This window comes from Peromyscus californicus, unplaced genomic scaffold (genome assembly GCF_007827085.1).
Source record: "Peromyscus californicus insignis strain IS unplaced genomic scaffold, ASM782708v3 Scaffold_5__1_contigs__length_169319896, whole genome shotgun sequence".
In the NCBI taxonomy this organism is placed as follows: domain Eukaryota; kingdom Metazoa; phylum Chordata; class Mammalia; order Rodentia; family Cricetidae; genus Peromyscus; species Peromyscus californicus.
The window spans coordinates 87,169,345-87,187,225 of record NW_026294573.1 but is presented as its reverse complement, the minus strand read 5'-3'; the positions used below and the strand labels follow the sequence as shown (position 1 = coordinate 87,187,225).

Below are 17,881 nucleotides of genomic sequence, written 5' to 3'. Positions count from 1 at the left end.
GTTCCAGCCCATGACTCACCCCTAATATGTGGGCACCCTGGGCAGGCAACAGTCTGGACACCTTAATACACCAGCTCTGTAAGTGTGTTGTTAGACGGGCAGCTGGAGGGGGTGCAAAAGACGGGGTGGAGGGCCCGGTAGCTAGAACAGCTTTGGAGGCGTGTTGTGCGGCTGAGACCTGGGCCCTGCTAAGACTTGGACATCTCCACTCTCCTGGAGAGGCCATTACTGCACCACTTGGCTTTTGTGAGGCAGTCCCCTCCCTGGGGAGGGGGGTGTGTGTTTTGCCGCTCAACCCTACCCAGCCACACCTCCACCATACCTACTCAAGGAATTTTCACAATGAATTCCATGAGTCACTTACAGAGTGCTTCTTGAAAGAAGTTTCTGGTAAATTGGATCCTCTGCAGCCCTCTAGCAGTCCAGGCATGCTTCAGCAACTCTAATGACTGGGCCCACCTCTCATCCACCTGTACTCAGCCTCAGGGTGACTGCCGACATCCTTCCCAAAGGATGGCCTTCCCCCAGTGAAGGATGTCGTCCTCCAGGGGAGGAGCAAGAAAGCCAAGCAGGTCTGGGTAGCTGGCTCTTGCTTCTAGGCATGAAGGTTCTGCTGGACCAATGCTGAGGTGCCATGCCTTTCCCCTTCTGTTCTCTTTGTGAGCACTCTGCCTCCTGTGGAACTGAGGACACTGTGACTCGGCAACCGGCCCCATTCCAAGGCCTCTCCAGGGAAAGAAGGGCTCATAGAGCAGCCATCAGACCCCCAACCCCACCCCTTCCCACCCCAGCCCCTGCTCCTCCCCATCGTGTGGCTCACCCTTTACCATGGAAAGCTCTTCTCCCTTCACACACAGTGATGGACACAGTTTGTCCTGAGAAGGGCTGGTGATGCTTATTGTGAGGCCCCAGGGGAAGTGGAGAAGGTGAGTGTAGAGAACAGCACGCAGGTGTGTGGTGCTACCGCAGCGCAACCTATGGCAACCACTCCCGGCAGTCGGAAGTCACCTGCTTGGTTCCTTCTGCTTTGTGATCCTCAGAGGCCAGGGACTGGGGCCAGCCACCTCTCTTAGGAAAATACACTCTGGAGAGTTCTTTAAGCTTTTGTACAACTCTCTGTAACGTATGTGGGAAGAGGAGGAGATGGTCTGTGGCGTGGTGATGTAGGGGTCCTAGCACAGTGTGTGTGTGTGTGTGTGTGTGTGTGTGTGTGTGTGTGTGTGTGTGTGTGTGTGTGTGTCTGTGTCCTTGTGTGTAGGTAGGTCAGAGGTCTATGTCAGGTGCTTTCTTCATTTGCTTTTCACCTTAGTCTTGGAGATAGCATCTCTCACTGAAACTGGAGTTCACTGATTGTGCTAGGCTGGTTGGCCTCTTGGACCCAAGAAGCTGCCTGTTTCAGCCCACCCGACACTGGGATTTCAGGAGTACACCGCCATACTTGGCTTTTTCTACGGTCGCTGGTTTCCAAACTCAGATCCTCTTGCTTGTGCAGCAAGTACATTGCCTACGAAACCATCTTCTCTGGCCTCCACCTTCACCCGTTTGAGACAGGGTTACCTGTAGCCTAGACTGGCCTCAAACTCCATATGTAGCCAAGGATGACCTTGAACTTTGGCTCCCTCCTGCCTCCACCTCCCAAGTGCTAGGATTACACATGTGTACCACTATACCCAGTTTATACCGTTCCTGGCATTGAACCCAGGGCTTTGTGTGGGACAAGGAAGTACCCTATCAACTTGAGTTCCGTCCTCAGCCCTAAGGATGTTCTCTTCTGTGGGAATAAACGATCTGCCTTCTGTCCCATGCCAGCTCCTTTCTCCTGCTCAGCACCCATGCTTCTCTTTAGAACTCTGCCCCTCTCTTGCTTCATTACATGTCCCTGGAGGGCACCCTCCTTTCTTATGCCTTTGATAACAGGGACCAGGCTCCCTCTGCTACACTTTTAGCACTACTGTGAGGCTTCTCATTAGATCCTGTCGGAGCTGGTCCATGCTGTGGCCAGTGAGGCTGCCGGGGACTGGCTGATCTATACAATTTTGATTATTTGATCAAATACACATGATGAATGTCTCCTCTGCGTCTGGCATTGCTTTAGATTCTTTGGGGTCACAGAGATGAATGGCACCTCACCTGGGTCCTTATGGACTTCTAATTGGAAAGGGATGATGTGGGCACTGGAGTGGTGATCCAAGCATTGGAGGCCATGCCTGTAGATCTGAGAGTTGTCCACAGGGGTCCTGACTGTCCATTCATGGTCAACAGTGAACCTCCCACTGGTCACTCATGCAGGTGCTTCTGGGATGGGCTCCAGAACCTTCTGAACAGAGTAGGCTTGTTTCAGTCTTCAGGGACCTAAGGGTGAGAAGGGTACATGGACCAACCTTGTTCTCAGGTGGATCCTGGGCTCTATGGGGGAATTTATCACATTCTCTCCTTAGCAATCACAGGCTGGTGATGGAGACAGATATGGTAACAGATAATTCAAAATGATTGCATTGAGCTTGGGAGAACCACTTAGCCTCCGTGAGATTTCTTATCAGCAAAGGAGATGGGGTAACCAGGGTTACTGTGAGGCTGTGTAGGGTGTTGCAGCATGCAGGAGGTCCCTAGTGAACTACCTACTGTGATGCTCATCATTGTCTTTCAGTGTGACTGTGTAGGACAATTTATTGTTATTCCTGTTTACTGAGGTTGACGCTGGTCCCCCAGCACATGTGACAATTGTTTTTTGTTTTTGTTTTTGTTTTTTTGACACTCCCTGGTAGCTACCTGCCAGATTCTAGAGCCCTGGCAGGGAAACTGAGGCCTCCTGGGCTTTCTCTGGCTGTATGACTTCCAGATGTGACACTGAGGCATGTGCCACCTTGCCATCTCCTCTGGGGCAGCTAGAGATGGGTCTCAGAGATGCCAGGGACTGTCTGAGTGCCTTAGAAAGAAGCACAGGCAGGTTTTTGGAGTCAGGCAGTCCTGATCAGAGTGGACAGCGAGCTAATTCCAGTTCTGTCTGGTTCCACAGAAACTTCACCCTTACGGCTCTCTCCAGCAGGAGATGGGGCCAGTCACCTCCATCAATGCCACCCAGGATAGAAGCTTTACCTCATCAGGACAGACTCTGATTGGCTGAGCAAGCCCAAGGGCGGGACTATGCTTCTGGCAACTTAACCCTTTTGGGGCTTCCCCTACCACACAGTAACCTCATCTCAACTGGACCCAAAACGGAAGACCAAGATGTTGGGCCTAGGGTCATCTGGAGGGAGTGGTCCCAAGGGTGTGTATGGACTGGCAACAGGAGGAACAGTGGTGTGAGAGACCCTGTGGGCTTGTACAGAGTGGTACCTGGAAGTCCTGGACGGAGAAGATTCTGAAGCAAGCTCCCTTCAAGCAGAAGGAGGCTGAATGGCACCTGGGCACCTGCCTGGGCACAGCAGGAAAGAGGGAGAGGTCACTCTAATGGAGGACAATGCCTATGACCCATTCCTTCCAGAAGATACCTTACCTTCCCACTCCTGTTTCATCTGGACACATTTACTTCTTCATTCAGTGGATACTGGGGGACATCTCCTTTGTGCTAGTGTCTGTACTAGGGGATACAGTGCTCCCATCAAGATCACAGCCCTCCCAGTCCTGATAGGGAGAGAACATTAAATAAATCAGCACCAATCCATGCTCACACACTGGGAGAGTCTGTACAGAACCATCACAGATGTCTTCAGAGAGGGTATTGTATCTAGTTGCGATGTGTAGGGTATGATGGGGAAAGACGTAGCTTGTAAGCCGAGCCTGTGGGCTGGAAAGGAGCTAGCCAGCCAAAGACTTTAGAGAGAACATTCCAGGCAGTGGAAACAGCACAGGCAGAGATGAGAAGGAGGGAGCATGGTGTGTTGAGGACTAGAGGGAGGCTAGTGTGGCTGCAGCTTTGTGAGGCAGAAGATGGAGCCAGGCCACACTACTCAGGACATCCATATGTGGCGATTGCTTTGTTGATTCCTACATGTAGTAGGGAGCCATGGAAGGCTTTTGAGGAAGGGTGTCACAGACCCCTCAAGTGCATGTCTGCAAGATCGGATTGTAGCTAAGAGGAGCCTAAATGGCTGTGAGGCTGGTTAGGGCTCCTCTTCAGGCCTCCAGGTGAGGGCTGATGGTGACTTGTTCTAGAGGGTGCTGGGATGGTAGGTATTGGAAGGCTAGGCTCTGGGAGAAGGAAGGATGATTTGCTCACCCCCACCTGCCCTCATACTCTACTGGGTCTTGATGTCTCAATGATGTGAGGTTTGAAGCCTCCCTCAGAAATACTCTTCTGGTCAGTCTAGAACTAGGGCCAGTGCTGAGCTTCTGGGAATGTCTGTGGCCACTGTAACAGTAAAGCTTAGTTTTTTTCCCAAGGTGGGAAGGTTCATGGTTGCCCTGCCCCCGGGCTCCATATATTAGTACTACTTCTCATGCCAAGGGGTCTAGAAGGAAGCCAGGGCCTTACACTCAGAGAACTGCTTTTCTGTGGAACTTCTAAGGGCCAAGGTCCAGAGTCCAGGGCCAGATAGAGCTCAGCAACCTTCACAGAGACAAGGCAAAAGGTAGCCTGTTCAGAGCTGGCTGGGCCCACTCCCTGTCCACCTAGCGGGACTCTGGGCTGGGCAGCTTGCACAGCCTTCCCTGACTGCAGAGATGCAGCAGGACAGAATCCCAGGGCTGTGGATTAGAGGGACAGCGGCTACATGCTAGAGAGTATTTGTAGGTCTAGGTACGGGGAGCTCAGAGACAGAAAGCTGTAGTGATGGCCAAGGCCAGAGAAGACCCCGACCTTAGTCATGAAGGACCTTAGGGAAGATCTTGTGCTCTCGTGAGTTTTCTAAACTGCCAGGGCCACCTGCCCAGTGGCCTAGAAGAGAGTGGGTCCCTTGTTTTCTGTTTCTCTTCCTTCTAACATAGGAAAAACGAGACCATGTTGAATCATCAGTCTAGTGGGAAATGGGGTGAATCTGCGGGTGTCAGGCTAATAATGCCCAGCCCAGGATGGAAAGATGCTGCTTGGCCTGGTACAGGGGATAGGTAACACCATGCTGCCAGCCAGTGATCGGCCCGCAGGGTCTGTGCAGACAGCAAACTACATGTTGGTTTCATTTGGTTCTCTTACATAATGACCTTCAGGGGACCAGGAGGCACAGGAGAATCGCCAGCCTGGGAAATCAGCAATCTTGTCTCTCCTGAGTCTGGGGACCTCCTCTCTATCCAGCAGATAGGTACAGAAGACAAGAGCTCTTGACTCAGAAAAACGGAGGATCTGAACATGACACCCATCCCTGGGAGAAGGGCCGTGCTCCCTGATAAGCTCCTGAGTAGGATAGATTCTCCCATCAAGCTCCCAGGCCCTCTGTCCGATGGGGAAGAGAACAGGCACTCCTGGCAGGCCCTGGGCTAGCTTGCTCCGTGACTCTAGGGAGCCACAGCACCATGACGGTCTTGCCTCATGGATCAATGCGACAATTAATTTGGTGTCACGGGCCCGAGAAGATGAAATATGACCTGGTGGCCACCGCTCTTCAGTCCATCCCAGCTGTTCAAGAGAATGAACAAGCTCTCAACACTGCCTCTGAGAGTCATAATCACGGGAAACATGGCCAGCTCCTCCCTGCCACATAAATCATGCTAAGAAGCACACAATGACCTCTTTCCTGATGGACCAATTGTCTTGGGTGGTGTCTTTGGCCCCGGAGCTGGGAGGATGGGAGCACAACCGCTTTATTGTTGAAAGGCCATTTGTGAGATTTGAATACAAAGTGCCCCTTTCAGTCTCCTATGTATTCTTGGACCCCATTTCTGTGTCTTGGGCTCTGAGTCCTTTGAAGTTCATCTCTCATATAAGCTGTCATGCCTGAGTCTTTTGGCTCTTTAGGAGCTATAGATAGCCACGTGGATCTTTAGGGAACGGAGAAACTTATTTGTATATTTATTATTATTGTTGTTGTTGTTATTATTAATTTCCCCTCTAACTTTTGCCATCAAAGCCCGTACTAATCGTAATCAATTCTGAGGCACCGAGAAGGTTCTCCAAAGTAGAGGCACAGGCAGTTTTGCCATGTGGATGCATACCCACAGTGAGAACCCCACAGTGAGCATGCACTTTGGAGATGGCAGTAGGTCCCCAGCTTTGTCTCCCATGAACAGACTCATTTTGTGAAGGGAACAATGAGAGGTTCTGAGTAGTTTAAATGACTTAATCTATGGTCAGGCAGCTGGTAAGAGGCCTAGTCCATTGTCCTTTGTGGAGGCAAAGGTGTTTTGAGGGACGGAAGTAAGAGAGGTCATTCTTGGCCCATTCTGCTGAGGAAGAGTGCTTTGGGGACCGATTAAACGAGACACGGTTGTTTGCCACCCAGTGGAGCATTCCTTTCCCTAAATGGTGGCCCAGGCTGAAAAACAAATCTGTTTCCACAGGACTTGACAAAAGTCTGATATGAAAGGCAGAACTAAGCTCCCAAGACAAGCCCTCAGGATGCCCTGGAGTGCTGGGTTATGCACCTTCCCTTTCAAAGTCTGGCTTTCAACAGGATCACCGGTCACCTTGGCGGGGACCTGGCAGTAAGGGAACGGTGCCAGAGGCAGGGAAGGGTAGCTCAGGCTCCAGCCTGCTAGTGCGAGCATCAGTGCAGAAGATAGGAGACTTTAAACCAGGCCCAGCGGAGGGCAGGAGAGGGCCTGCCTCTGCCAGAATCCCTGCCTGGCTTTTGCTAATCTGCTGGTTTAAGATGTCAGCCCTAAGTAGCTGGGAATCGAAGGGATCAAATTTCAGCCTCCCCGCGCAAGCGCTCCCTCCCTAGAAGAGCATTCTTTTTTCCAGCTCCACTGTTTTCCAGGCTGCCTCCAGATCTCCTGCTCTCCCTCCCACTGCTGGGCTGGCTGAGGGAAGACTGCCTTCTTCCCTGCCTTGCTCTCTCTCAGAGGCAGCCATCTTTCTTTCCTTCTTCCGCTCTTAAGGAGCAGAGAACAACCCGCCTCTACACCTTCTCTTCCCTTTTCTTTTTCTTCCAATCTAGTCTCTGAAGAGGGTCACCTGCCGTGCCCCCAGCCATTCCTAAGTCTTTGGTCAAGTGCAGAATGCATGGTAGTGCTAGGTGATCTGCCGAGCACCCACTGTGAGCCGGGCATGGCATCCACCTCCTGACCTTCGTTGTCTCTTTTGACCCTCCCTAGAGTCTGAGGTGCTATGCTAGCCTCTTGAGAACTGACTCCCACTCTACTCAGTTTATAGATGGAGACACTGGGTCTTAGGAAAGTTAAACTTGCCTGAGATCACACAGCTAATGTCTGCGCAGGGCAACCCTGCTCAGAGGACCCGCCACAATTATTTGGTTCTACCGTTTCCTTGCAACCACAGACCATTCTAGTTGCGAAGGACTGGCAGAGCTGGGCAGTCACAGTCTTGTTGAAGGGCTATCCCCGCGGTCTTGAGCATAAAGCCTGGGTCACAGCTTGACTCTCCTGGCTACGTGGGTGGGAATGTCCCTTCCTCCCAGAAATCCTTGTGCCTTTCCATGGGCAGGCTGTTCCTTGACACTGTTGTCCACCTTCAATGTCCCCGATGGCTGCAGTCCCCAGGGAGACGATCATGGCTCAGCACCTCTTGTAAGACACTTTCTGAGGCATGCCTCAGAGGTTGCTGCCTCCACCCACGCTGTGCTTGCCAGAGGAGTGTGTTCATCCTTAGCATGGTGTACCTACCAGGCAGCTAGTTCTACCTTACTTGCAAGCCTGCAAGCTCCATGGGAGCAAGTGGAGGCCATCTTCTGTTCTGCTGTTGACTGGCCCATGATGCTCAGTAGATGGTGTAGAACTGAATTCAGCTGTTCAGTGCGACCCTCCCTCTATTCTAGAATGGAGATGAGGAAACAAGATCAAAAAGGGGAAGTGACCTTTCTGCCAGGGTCACAAGCAAACCAGTGTTAGAGCCCTGGGGCCAGAGAGCTCATGTTCTTGCTCCACAGCTTTGCAGATACCAACAGGCCCACACCCTCGCTTGATCTATGATGCAATCTGGCCAGGTTTGCATCAGGGCAGAGGGCTAAACCCTATCCCCATGCTCACGCAGGCATCCCTGGAGGAACAAAAGCCTGATCAGAACTGCTCCTCGGTCCAGGGCGACCGCCCCTCCCCCACCGTCCATAAGCGCTCTGCCTCCAAGCAAACCAAAGTAGGATCCAGAAGTCCCAGACTTGAATACTGACTTATCTAGTACTTACTGTGTGACCTTGGACAAATCACCTCACCTCTCTGATCATCTGTTTCCTTACTTTAATAAAAACCAAACCAAACAAGGAAGCTGACGACAGGTGGTCTCCAGGGTCCACCAGCATGCAGACTAACCATAATGATTGGCTGTTGTAGAGTAGTTACACCCTTCAAAAAGCAGGAACCAACTCAGATTCCTTATCATAGTCACTGTTCCGGGGGTGCAGACCCATATCCAGACGTTTGACACTGAGGTTCAGAGGGAAGGATGGGCAGCAGTCAGTGCCTCGGGACTCTGGGAACGAGTTAAAGGAAGAAGGAAGGCAGCTGTCTTAGGCTTCGCCTTGAAACAGGAGAGCAGGCGTGAGCAATAGTCATGGTTAGTATTCTTCAGACGAGTGCTAGTCAGCCCGTACCAGAAGAGGGCCTCGTCACAGAAACCTTTCCCTGCTTCCTCTCCATCCCAAGGTTCCTCTTCCAGGCTGCCCTGGGAAGCAGCTCCATCGGTCTCCCAACCAGATTCCTCTCGGGCCCTCTGCCCTTCACTGTGCTCGGTGTGCCCTGGACTCTTGCTTGACTTCATGCATGTTTGTGTGCACACGTATTCTTCAACCAGCCCTCCTGCCCGCTGAGTCTCAGGCTTACTTTCCAGGAGAGCTGTTGGCGATCAATTTGCCCTCTTCCAGTTTCCAGTGTCTTCTGCAGACCTTCTCAGAAGCATCTGTCCGTTGCAGCCAGGAGCTGTCATTCATTGCTCAGGCAAAGCAACACAAGATACATTTTTCTATAGAGGGTTCTTAATGCCATTATTACAAGAAAACAGTGTTCTCGTGGTCTGCCTGGCTGGGACATTAAGGGTTGTGTAGGCTAGCCGAGGAGGTGGACCACCACTTAACGGCAGTCTACGATGGGAAAATTCATTCTGAGACTCAACATTCAATTCCCAGAAGTCTTTGGGAACATAATCCATCATATATATTTTAAAGTGGAGAACATAGTGTGTATGCTGAGTAACTGGAATTTTGGTCCAACCATAGGATCCTTGAATGTGGAACTGAAAGCCTCCCTTGTCCCCCAGGGAGATCAACAGCTTTACAATCAGGTTTGTAGAGAAAGAGACCAGGATAGAGGCTAGAACTTGGCCAAGGGCACAGAGTCAGTGACTTGAAGGTCTGCCAGAGGGGATACGGATGGCCTTAGAAAGCAGTGTTCTTTTCGCTTAGCAGATATGTTGTCATTGGGAAGTCCCCAACCTGGGCCATGATGGGAACTGAGCAGCTAGCCCCAGTGATGGGCTGACAGCATGGGGCATTATCTGGTCAGCAGGCATGTCTACAAATTCCGGGGCACGTTCTGGCTGGAAGGGAATGAATGGGCTGCTGTGTTTTACCTGGAGCTGGGCCGTGTGTGGAGTGTGGCGGGGGCTGGCAGAGACACTCTGCTTCCTGTGGACGGTTCTAAAAATAGCAGTGGGAACATTGCTGAGGGGAAGGGGAGGGGGCTCCTTGGGAGCTGGGTGGGGATGCCTGGCCCCTTCCTCTTCCTGCCAGGCCCTCTGCGAGGAAGTCCTGCAGGTTCACAGAATTCAGATCCGGGAAGGTCCAGGAGCCCTCTGTCCTCACCTCTCTCCTCGCCCACACTAGCAGGTCCTGGAGGCCCAGAGCTGAAAAAGGACTGTTCAGTAGTCCCCAAACCTGGGGACCAGGTTCCAGAAGGTGGGCTCATTTCCTTCCTGCTCTTTCAGAGGCCCACCTCAGGTCTCATGAGGCTTCTCTTGCGGCCTTGGGTGCTCAGGGCCTGGGAACTCTTGGGACCGGATGTGGTCTGCCTTCCTGAGAGCCGCCTGCCAGGCGAGGAGCCCCCTGGCTAGCCCGCCCGGTTCGTTGACCTCAGCCGGCTGGCCTTTAGCACCTTCTCTTCCCTTTGCTGGTGTCCCTTCCTTGCTGTTCCCTTTTGTCACTTCCTACACTGTCTTGCAGAGAGCCATCCTGGAGGAGAGAGGACCTCAGGGCGCTGGCACTTTCTCTGCCCTTCCTAGGGACGGGCAAGGGCAGCTGAGGGCCCTGCGGGACTGTAAAATGAGGCCAGGTCCTGGGCAGCCTGCCTCCACTGTCCTGTGATGACGGAAGGGGATGGACGCAGGACATCTCTTACCATGCCTGGCGAGACTAGGTTCCCAGTGAGAAAAACAAACATGGAGGAAATTAGTAGTGATCCATGGTGGACTCTCCATGACCCTCCACCACAGTGGCACGGTATTATTTGTTTGGTGCAGTTGATTTTGTCGTTGTTGTGAATAATTCCTGTAATTGATGTTGTTCGTGGAGAAGACATTTAATACAAATGAACGAGGAAATAAAACAAGGTTCGCCCTTTACAGTGCTCACTGTTAACTATTATTGACATTTTGGGGTGCACCCTGTCAGAAATTTGTTTCTCACACGTATTTCTTGTGTGCAAGTTAGGGTTACTTCTGGGTACAGTTTTTTTTTTTTAAATCTGCCTTTTCCTACTTAACAGTGTAGTAGTGTATCCACATTTCCTGCTAATAAATGATGTTCTACAACACCACTTTTAGAATATTCATTTCATAGGAGAAATCTGCAATATTTGAATCATCTTTAAGAGTTAGGTGCTTGGCTACAAAACCCTGAGATAAAAATCCTTAGCAACATAACTTGGAATCCCCCAGCATCCAGTTCATGCCTTAGTATATTGTCTGACTCTCAATAAATATTTATTGACAAAGGTTTGGTTGGAATTAATTTGGGGCAATTAATTTCTGGGTCAATGAGTGTGCGTCTGTAGAGTGGGTTCTTGCTCCAGTAGCTGACTTACTTTTCAGCATGGCTGTGCAGATTTCCATTGCCACCTCAATTGGAACTGCTCGTCTTCTTTGGCCTCAGTTTCTGTCTCTGTTTCTCTGTCTCTGTCTCCATCTCTCTCTCCCTAGTGCTAGGGATCAACTCAAGGCCTTGTGCATACGAGGCACACTCCAGTGTGAGATTTCCCATTTTTAATAGCGGAAGTCCTACTTCCCAGGAAGCAGACATCTTAGGAAGAGAATGACTATTTCCCTGCACCCTCAGTGGCACTATATATTGTTAAATTAAAAAATTGTTTTTAGATTTATTTATTTATTTATTATTTTTTATTTTTTTTGGTTTTTCGAGACAGGGTTTCTCTGTGCAGCTTTGCGCCTTTCCTGGAACTCACTTGGTAGCCCAGGCTGGCCTCGAACTCACAGAGATCCGCCTAGCTCTGTTTCCCGAGTGCTGGGATTAAAGGTGTGCGCCACCACCGCCTGGCAGATTTATTTTATGTGTGTATGAATGTGCACCTACATACATTCCCCCATGCTTGTAGAGGGCAGAAGAGGGTGTCAGATCTTCTGGAACTAGAGTTACAGATGGTTGTGAGCTGCCATGTGGGTGCTAGGAAACAAACCAAAAACTCTGTAATAGCAACAAGTGCTCTTAACTTCTGAGTCATCTCTTCAGCCCCTATTATTCCATTAAAAAATAAAAGGGCTCCCTTTGATTCCTGGAGTCCCTGGACATGTATTTACATGCCCTTTGGTCATTTAATCACCTCTTGGGGCAATAGTCTCTTCAAGTCTTTTGTCTGTTTTTTTTTTTTTTTCCTGTTGAGCTGTTAATAGTTGAATTGTTCCTTCACAAAGATCTCTTCATATAAAAGGATGTTTGTGTACCAGCCTTTCCTTTGAAGTTCTGCACCTTGACTTTAGTTGGCTAATATTTCTGCCTTCCTGCTTTCATTCACATATTTCTGTATCAGGCTCCACAGCAGTCCTGTAAGAATCTGTCTTCCCCTTCTACAAGCTGCCCTAAGCCTGTCAGCCGGCTCACCACTCCCTTTGGTTTTCTCTGTAGCTCCTAGATGAAATCATTTGCAGTGTAGCTTCTGGTGGTCTCGGCTGTAACACACTGGTTCCATCGCGTTCTAAGTCCCCTTTAACGCCCGGTTATATCAGCAGTCAGGAAATCTCCAGACGTCCTGGCTTGCCTCTTTCTAATGGCACACCGTCTTACCCTTGACTTCCGGGCTTCCAGTCGCTGTGCGGAGCTGTCTTGAAGCATTTTCTCAGAAGCGTCCAAGGGTGTTCCACTTTCTTGGTTCTCAAAAGTCTGGAAATGTTTGCCGCTCTGCTAGTGTCAGAGCTTGCTTGAATAAAGGACTCTAGATCAAGGGTCCTTTCTTCCAAGAGGCCCGAGTGCGGTCCTTGCTCTCCTGTCTTTACACACACAAAGAACACGGTTGACATGGCTTTCTCAGATCCCCTCATGAAAACAGCCAGGTTTCTCTTCCCCACCTTTGAGAAATGTTCCCAGAACCCACTCAGTTGTTCTCTTTTGGCCATGGTTCCCCGTCGTAACTCCCTAAGCCATTCAGCCTAGACACCCATCTTTTCTCTCAGCTCACAGACATTTTCATTAAATATCTTTGGAATTGCGCTCTGTGTTCAATTTCTACTTCCTGAAATTTCTACTGCAAATAATAATTAATAACAATGATGCTAAGTACTCAGTGTGCCTTCCTTCTGCCATAGTATGTAATCTGTCCAACGCTGCTGCTTTTCCCACTTTATTACATTTTTTTTTTTCATTCAGAGAAGTTTTATTGATAGTAACCCAAACTCAGGACCAGCTCAGATGTCCTTCAGTGGGGAAAGGTTAAAGTAACTGTGCTGCACCCAACCCACAAAATGCCACTGGGTTGGGGTTTTCGTTGCTGTTTAGATACCGGAGAGAAACAATGTAAGGGGGGAAAGATTTGTTCTGCTCACAGTTTCAAGGGGTTCCATCCATCATAGAGGGGAGGGTATGGTAGAGAGAAGGGGGGGACAGAAGAGGGGGAAGAAACGAAGGAACAGGGAGGTTACCACACTCTAATCCCTGCCTGTCAAATCCAACCCCCAGAACCGAGATTGACCCTAGCCCTGCTCGGTGCTGATTGCAACCGATAGTGAGACATTTAGAGTTAGCAATCACCCACCCTTTTGGCCTCTGCCTCCCTTCTCAGGCATCATCTCTGTCCCTGGGATGCCTGCATGGTCTTCTAGCAAGTCTCCCTCTGTGTCCTCCTGCCCCCTTTGACGTCTCTCTAAACAGCAGCCAAGATGACTCTTTCTGTTGAACAAATCCGGTCACTTTCTTGCCGCCGAATGTTTGTTGAGTGACTGCACGAATGAGCAAACAGTTTTAGAGTGCCTGGTGTTCGAAGGACCAGTGATGTATCAGTCAGGAATTCACCCGCTGCAAGCGGCCCAAACCCACTCCAGTGAGCTGCAGCCCGCAGAGGGAATCCACTGGGTTATGGAGGGCAGCAGCTTTTGTGTGCAGTCGGTTGGACTCAGGACCTTGACCAATGTCACCAATAACCAGTTTCACCCCGTCCACTGCTTGGTTCTACCTACTTATGTGTTCACTCCCTCAATGGTGGCCGTAGATTCCAGGAGAGCCAGGTTATGACTTTACGGCGTGACTCCCTCATTTCAGCAACAGTGCTGGGCCCCGAGTCCCACTGGCCCTTGTAGGATCATATGCTCATCTCAGTCACTGAAGGATGTAGAATGGGTGAACAGGCTGACTGAGCCCTACGGGGGTTCCCAGGCCCATTTCTGGAGTCATTTGACTCACTGGAGTTGAGTATGAAGGAAGGAAGTGGAGGCCCTCTGATGACTAAGAAAGGTGAATGAAGGCTGGTTAGGCAGACTCTCAGGCATCCGCCAGCACGGTCCTCATCGCCACAGAGAGCTGTCTGTCTAGTGTGGTGCAAGGACAGCTGTGGGAGACACAGACAGCAGCCGATTCTGAGGAGCATGTGAGGAATCAGCTTTGGTCGGGACAGAGGGCTCTGCATGGGTGTCTGGCTGACCTGGTCAAGGATGTTAGGAGAGAGGGCAGGGGCTTGGAGAAGGCTTGTTCTAGATGAGGACATTAAAACAGGCCAGTGTCAGTGCAGGAATGAGGAAGATGAAGGGAGCATGAGACAAGGCTGGAGGAGGGTTGGGGTGAGGCCGTGGTGCCACCCCCTACAACCCTGTGACAAGGACTTTGAGCTTGGTTCCAAGGGCAGTAGGAGCCGCTGGGGCTGGGTTTGTGTGGTAGAGAGCTCACGGTGGCCTCCTGAGGAGGGAGCAGGGAGCCTTTTGGAGTTGTCCTTCCACCCTGCCAAGGAGGGATGTTGGTGGCTTAGATCAGAGCGGAGACACTGTCTCAGATGGATAGGAGGTGAGACCTACATTGCTTTGGTGATTGGTGGATGGAGGGGCTAAGGAAAAGGCTCCCACTCAGGCACACAGCTCAATGCCGGTTGGACACCGAGTCCCGGGAACAGCGGAGAAGGGAGAGTTTCGATGACCAGCCTACACGGCCTACCGAAGGAGGTAGTGTGGGACCCAGTTAGTGAGTTCTCACAGAACAAGGCTGGTTTAAACCAGAGCCTCCAACCCTATGAGGCAGGGCCCTTTGCAGAGTGCTCACTGGGCGTGATTTGTCACACCTGGCCTGGCCTGTACTCCATTCAGTGGGACGTGTCCTTTGAGCCCATGCTCAGATGTGGCAAGGAACGCTTGTCGTGGGAGTTTCCAAACCCTCTCGGATTTACTCCTTACCACATCGCAAACCTGTGATGAGTTAGGCCCCTGTGCCATTCTCCAGACTAAGTTTTGATGGGACTGATCTATTCCAAGCCCTTTGCTCATCTTGGAGACAGGACCCCCGGGGCTCGGAGAGGGGGTTGCCCTCGCTTCTGAAGGTGGCAGCAAGGTTATCAGGTCGCCGCAGTCTTTTCTGCAGACCTTCTGCTTTGATGGCCCGAGCTCAAGCCCAACTGTCCAAGCAGAGGGCCGGCAGGCCCCTGGGGGAGTGCAGGAATGAACTACTTCTGGCAGCGAAGAACGGACGGAACTGGACCGTCCCAGCCCTGGGTCTCCCCACGGTTCAGCCTGCAGCCCAGCACTTCCCAGGAACTCAGGCTGTCAGAACACAAGTTGGCCCTGGGGCTGAGAGAAGCACAGTGAGGTCAAGGATTGCTCCCAAAACTTTAAACTCTTGGGCCAGCGTGTGGACAGTTCGGGTGGAGCCAGGGAGGGAGATGGCACTGTGCCTGGCCATGCTGTGCGGTGACAGCCACCCAAGGTCAGGCCAGCGCTGTGCATGTGACAGTCGCAGAGCATGTTGCAGGCAGGATGCAGAAGCTCGCTGGGGCTGCTGGCAGCTCTCCGGGATAGCCCCAGGGGGTGGCCTTTGGCTTCCTACTTACAGCCTACGGGCTTCTTGTTTGGGTGGTTGGGAGCATTGTTACTGTGAGTGGGGCCCAGTCGGGTATGCTGCTGGAGGTCGCTGAGGAGGAACAGATGGCAAAGCGGACGGACATTAGGAAGCATCAGGTGAAGGCAGCGTGTGCAGTTAGGAGCCCCGGTCTCGGAACTGCTCCTCTGGACTCAAGCCCAAACCAGCTTTCATGTACGAGACAGTTGATTCTGGAGCCAACTATGAATGACCAGGGTCTGGGAAGACAGATTTAGATTGCCCCAAATACAGTTTAATGAGGTTTTGTTGTTGTTGTTGTTGTTGTTGGTGGTGGTGGTGTTTTCCTCCAGTAAAGGAGCAGAGAAAGTCATAAATCAAAGCTCTTTTCAAATCCATGGGTAGAAACGTCAGGTAGGTAGGTTATTGCACAGAAGGGAAGTCTCTGCTGTAGGCCTCGGCTGCTGGATGCCCTCAACCTTTAGATTGGTGACAGCCAGTACTCTGTTAGTACATTCCGAAAGGCTTCACCTGATAGAGTGGACAATGGCTGCCTGTTAAGGGGAGGAACAAGAACCCAAGATAATTTGGTTCCAAGAGCTTCAGCATTCCAAATCTCCACACTTACGGGAGTTCCCATCAGTCATCAGCCTTGTAGAATTTTTTTTTTTTTAACACTCTCTCTTTCTGGGAACTTCAGTTCATACCATGTCACTTTTTTTGTGCCTTACTGTCTGAACCCATCAGCAGCGCAGGCTGTTCACATTCCGCTGTCCATAAACGCTAGTGATGGTCAGCTGTCAGCCCACTCAGGCAACTGTTAGGCCCTCCCATTAGCCTTCAACAGATATGATCACAGTGAACTTCCTGTTGACACCAGCCCTCCCAAGGAGTAGGCACAGAAGCAACCTGTTCCATGCAGTCCTGAGCAGTGGGTGTGACAAATGTGGGCACTGATACTCCAGGCAGGGGCTGGCCTGCCGTGTGCTTGCCTCCTCGAGGGCCCTAACAGCGGGGCAGGTCGCGTCCTCTCCTCCTGCTTACAGAGCCATGTACCTGCTCTTCCTGGTAGCGTAGGCCTTGTTTGGAGGCCACATGCCACAGGCAAGAGGGTGGAAGAAGACAGAGCACGTATGCTCAGGCTCCTGGTGTAGGCTCTAGAATAGAGCGGAGACTCCGCAGGATTTGAAACCATACATGACAGTTTCTTGGCCGGCCCCATGGTAGGGAGGGCCTTTCTGCACAGAACTAGTAGACTCCCTCACCCCTAACCATGAGCCCCCAGTGAGTGATAGCCCAGAACTCCCTAAGTGGGCTGGCACACACTGAGCTTGACTTGGTGTGGGCATGTTCAAATGTCATCGTCCAAACCCTCTTTCCCTATTGGAACCTGCAGGGACAAGGGCTTCTGTCTTCACACGGCTTGGCTCGTGACAGGGTCTTGGGAACACAGACTCAGACGAACTGGGCATAACGCAGCGGGGGCTGGAAGGGAAGGTACGCAGAGCCTTGAGGCAGTGAGTGTTGCCGGGGGGCCAGCCTGTGTCTGGCGGTGTGCTCTATCTTCAGGGTCCTGCTGTATTTCCCTAAGGCTCTCCCTGGAGCTTGGGGGCCCCGCCCTTCATAAATGGGAGATGGGCCCGTGCTGAGTCTCCCTTGTTCTGGCTCTGGGAGCTGCTGCTGCCTTAGCTTCTCACTGGACTTGTGAGTGTGGCTGTTGTCGGGCTCTTGGAGAATGTGCCTGCGGGACATGGTGGAAAAGGGCCTGCTCTGTTCGGGAACACGCTCTCTTCCTGCTGTCATGGCCCCTTAGTGGACTTCTTAATTTCTGCTTACTCATCTGTGAAATGGGGATATTAGAAATCATGCCTGATAAGGTCCTGAGGATTTACTGAATCAGTCAGAAGGGCTCCCACCAGTGACTGTGCAGACGCAGAAGATCAAATGAATATTTGTTACACAAAACATGCGCATCAGCTAATGGGACTGGGCCCTGAGTGTCTAGGCGCCGACCCCTGTGCCCGTAGGGCACATAATGTCGCTGTTCCCTGTGTGTCCATTCCTCCCACAGTGACAGTGCCATCACTGATGTTAGGCTGATAAGTACCGGGCTGCCATCCATGGAGCACTAGACAGTCCGAAATCCCTGCTCCTAGCCCAGCCACACAGTTGCTTGGTTTCCTTAGGAAAGTCACCCTCTCTGTACCTGCTTTTACTGGCTCCAAGTGGAAAAGCGATGGTAAAGGATTCCCAAAGGCTGGCTCTCCAGAAAAAGTAGCTTGGCTGAAGTGACTCCCTGGTCCTGGGGTAGGCTATACTTTGAGAAGGGCATTGGCTTTGCTGTTGGTGTTGGGGTAACGGAGAGGCAAGAGGCGGTAGCTTCC

At 51.4% G+C, this 17,881-nt stretch overlaps 1 protein-coding gene across 8 annotated transcripts in view; it reads left to right on the top strand.

Moving 5' to 3' along the window:
* Positions 1–17,881, top strand: part of Rgs3 (regulator of G protein signaling 3) — a 125,505-nt gene that overhangs the window by 75,427 nt on the left and 32,197 nt on the right. For 2 of the 8 annotated variants that reach the window (XM_052718828.1, XM_052718834.1), the window contains one exon: positions 3,017–5,798. The exons of 5 other annotated variants lie outside the window; for them this stretch is intronic. In XM_052718828.1, coding sequence (XP_052574788.1) covers positions 3,017–3,124 — 108 coding nt within the window. In that variant the 3' untranslated portion in view covers positions 3,125–5,798. Of the gene's footprint in view, positions 1–3,016; positions 5,799–17,881 lie in introns of those variants that run through there. One more of the 8 variants, XM_052718829.1, reaches the window with a different exon arrangement.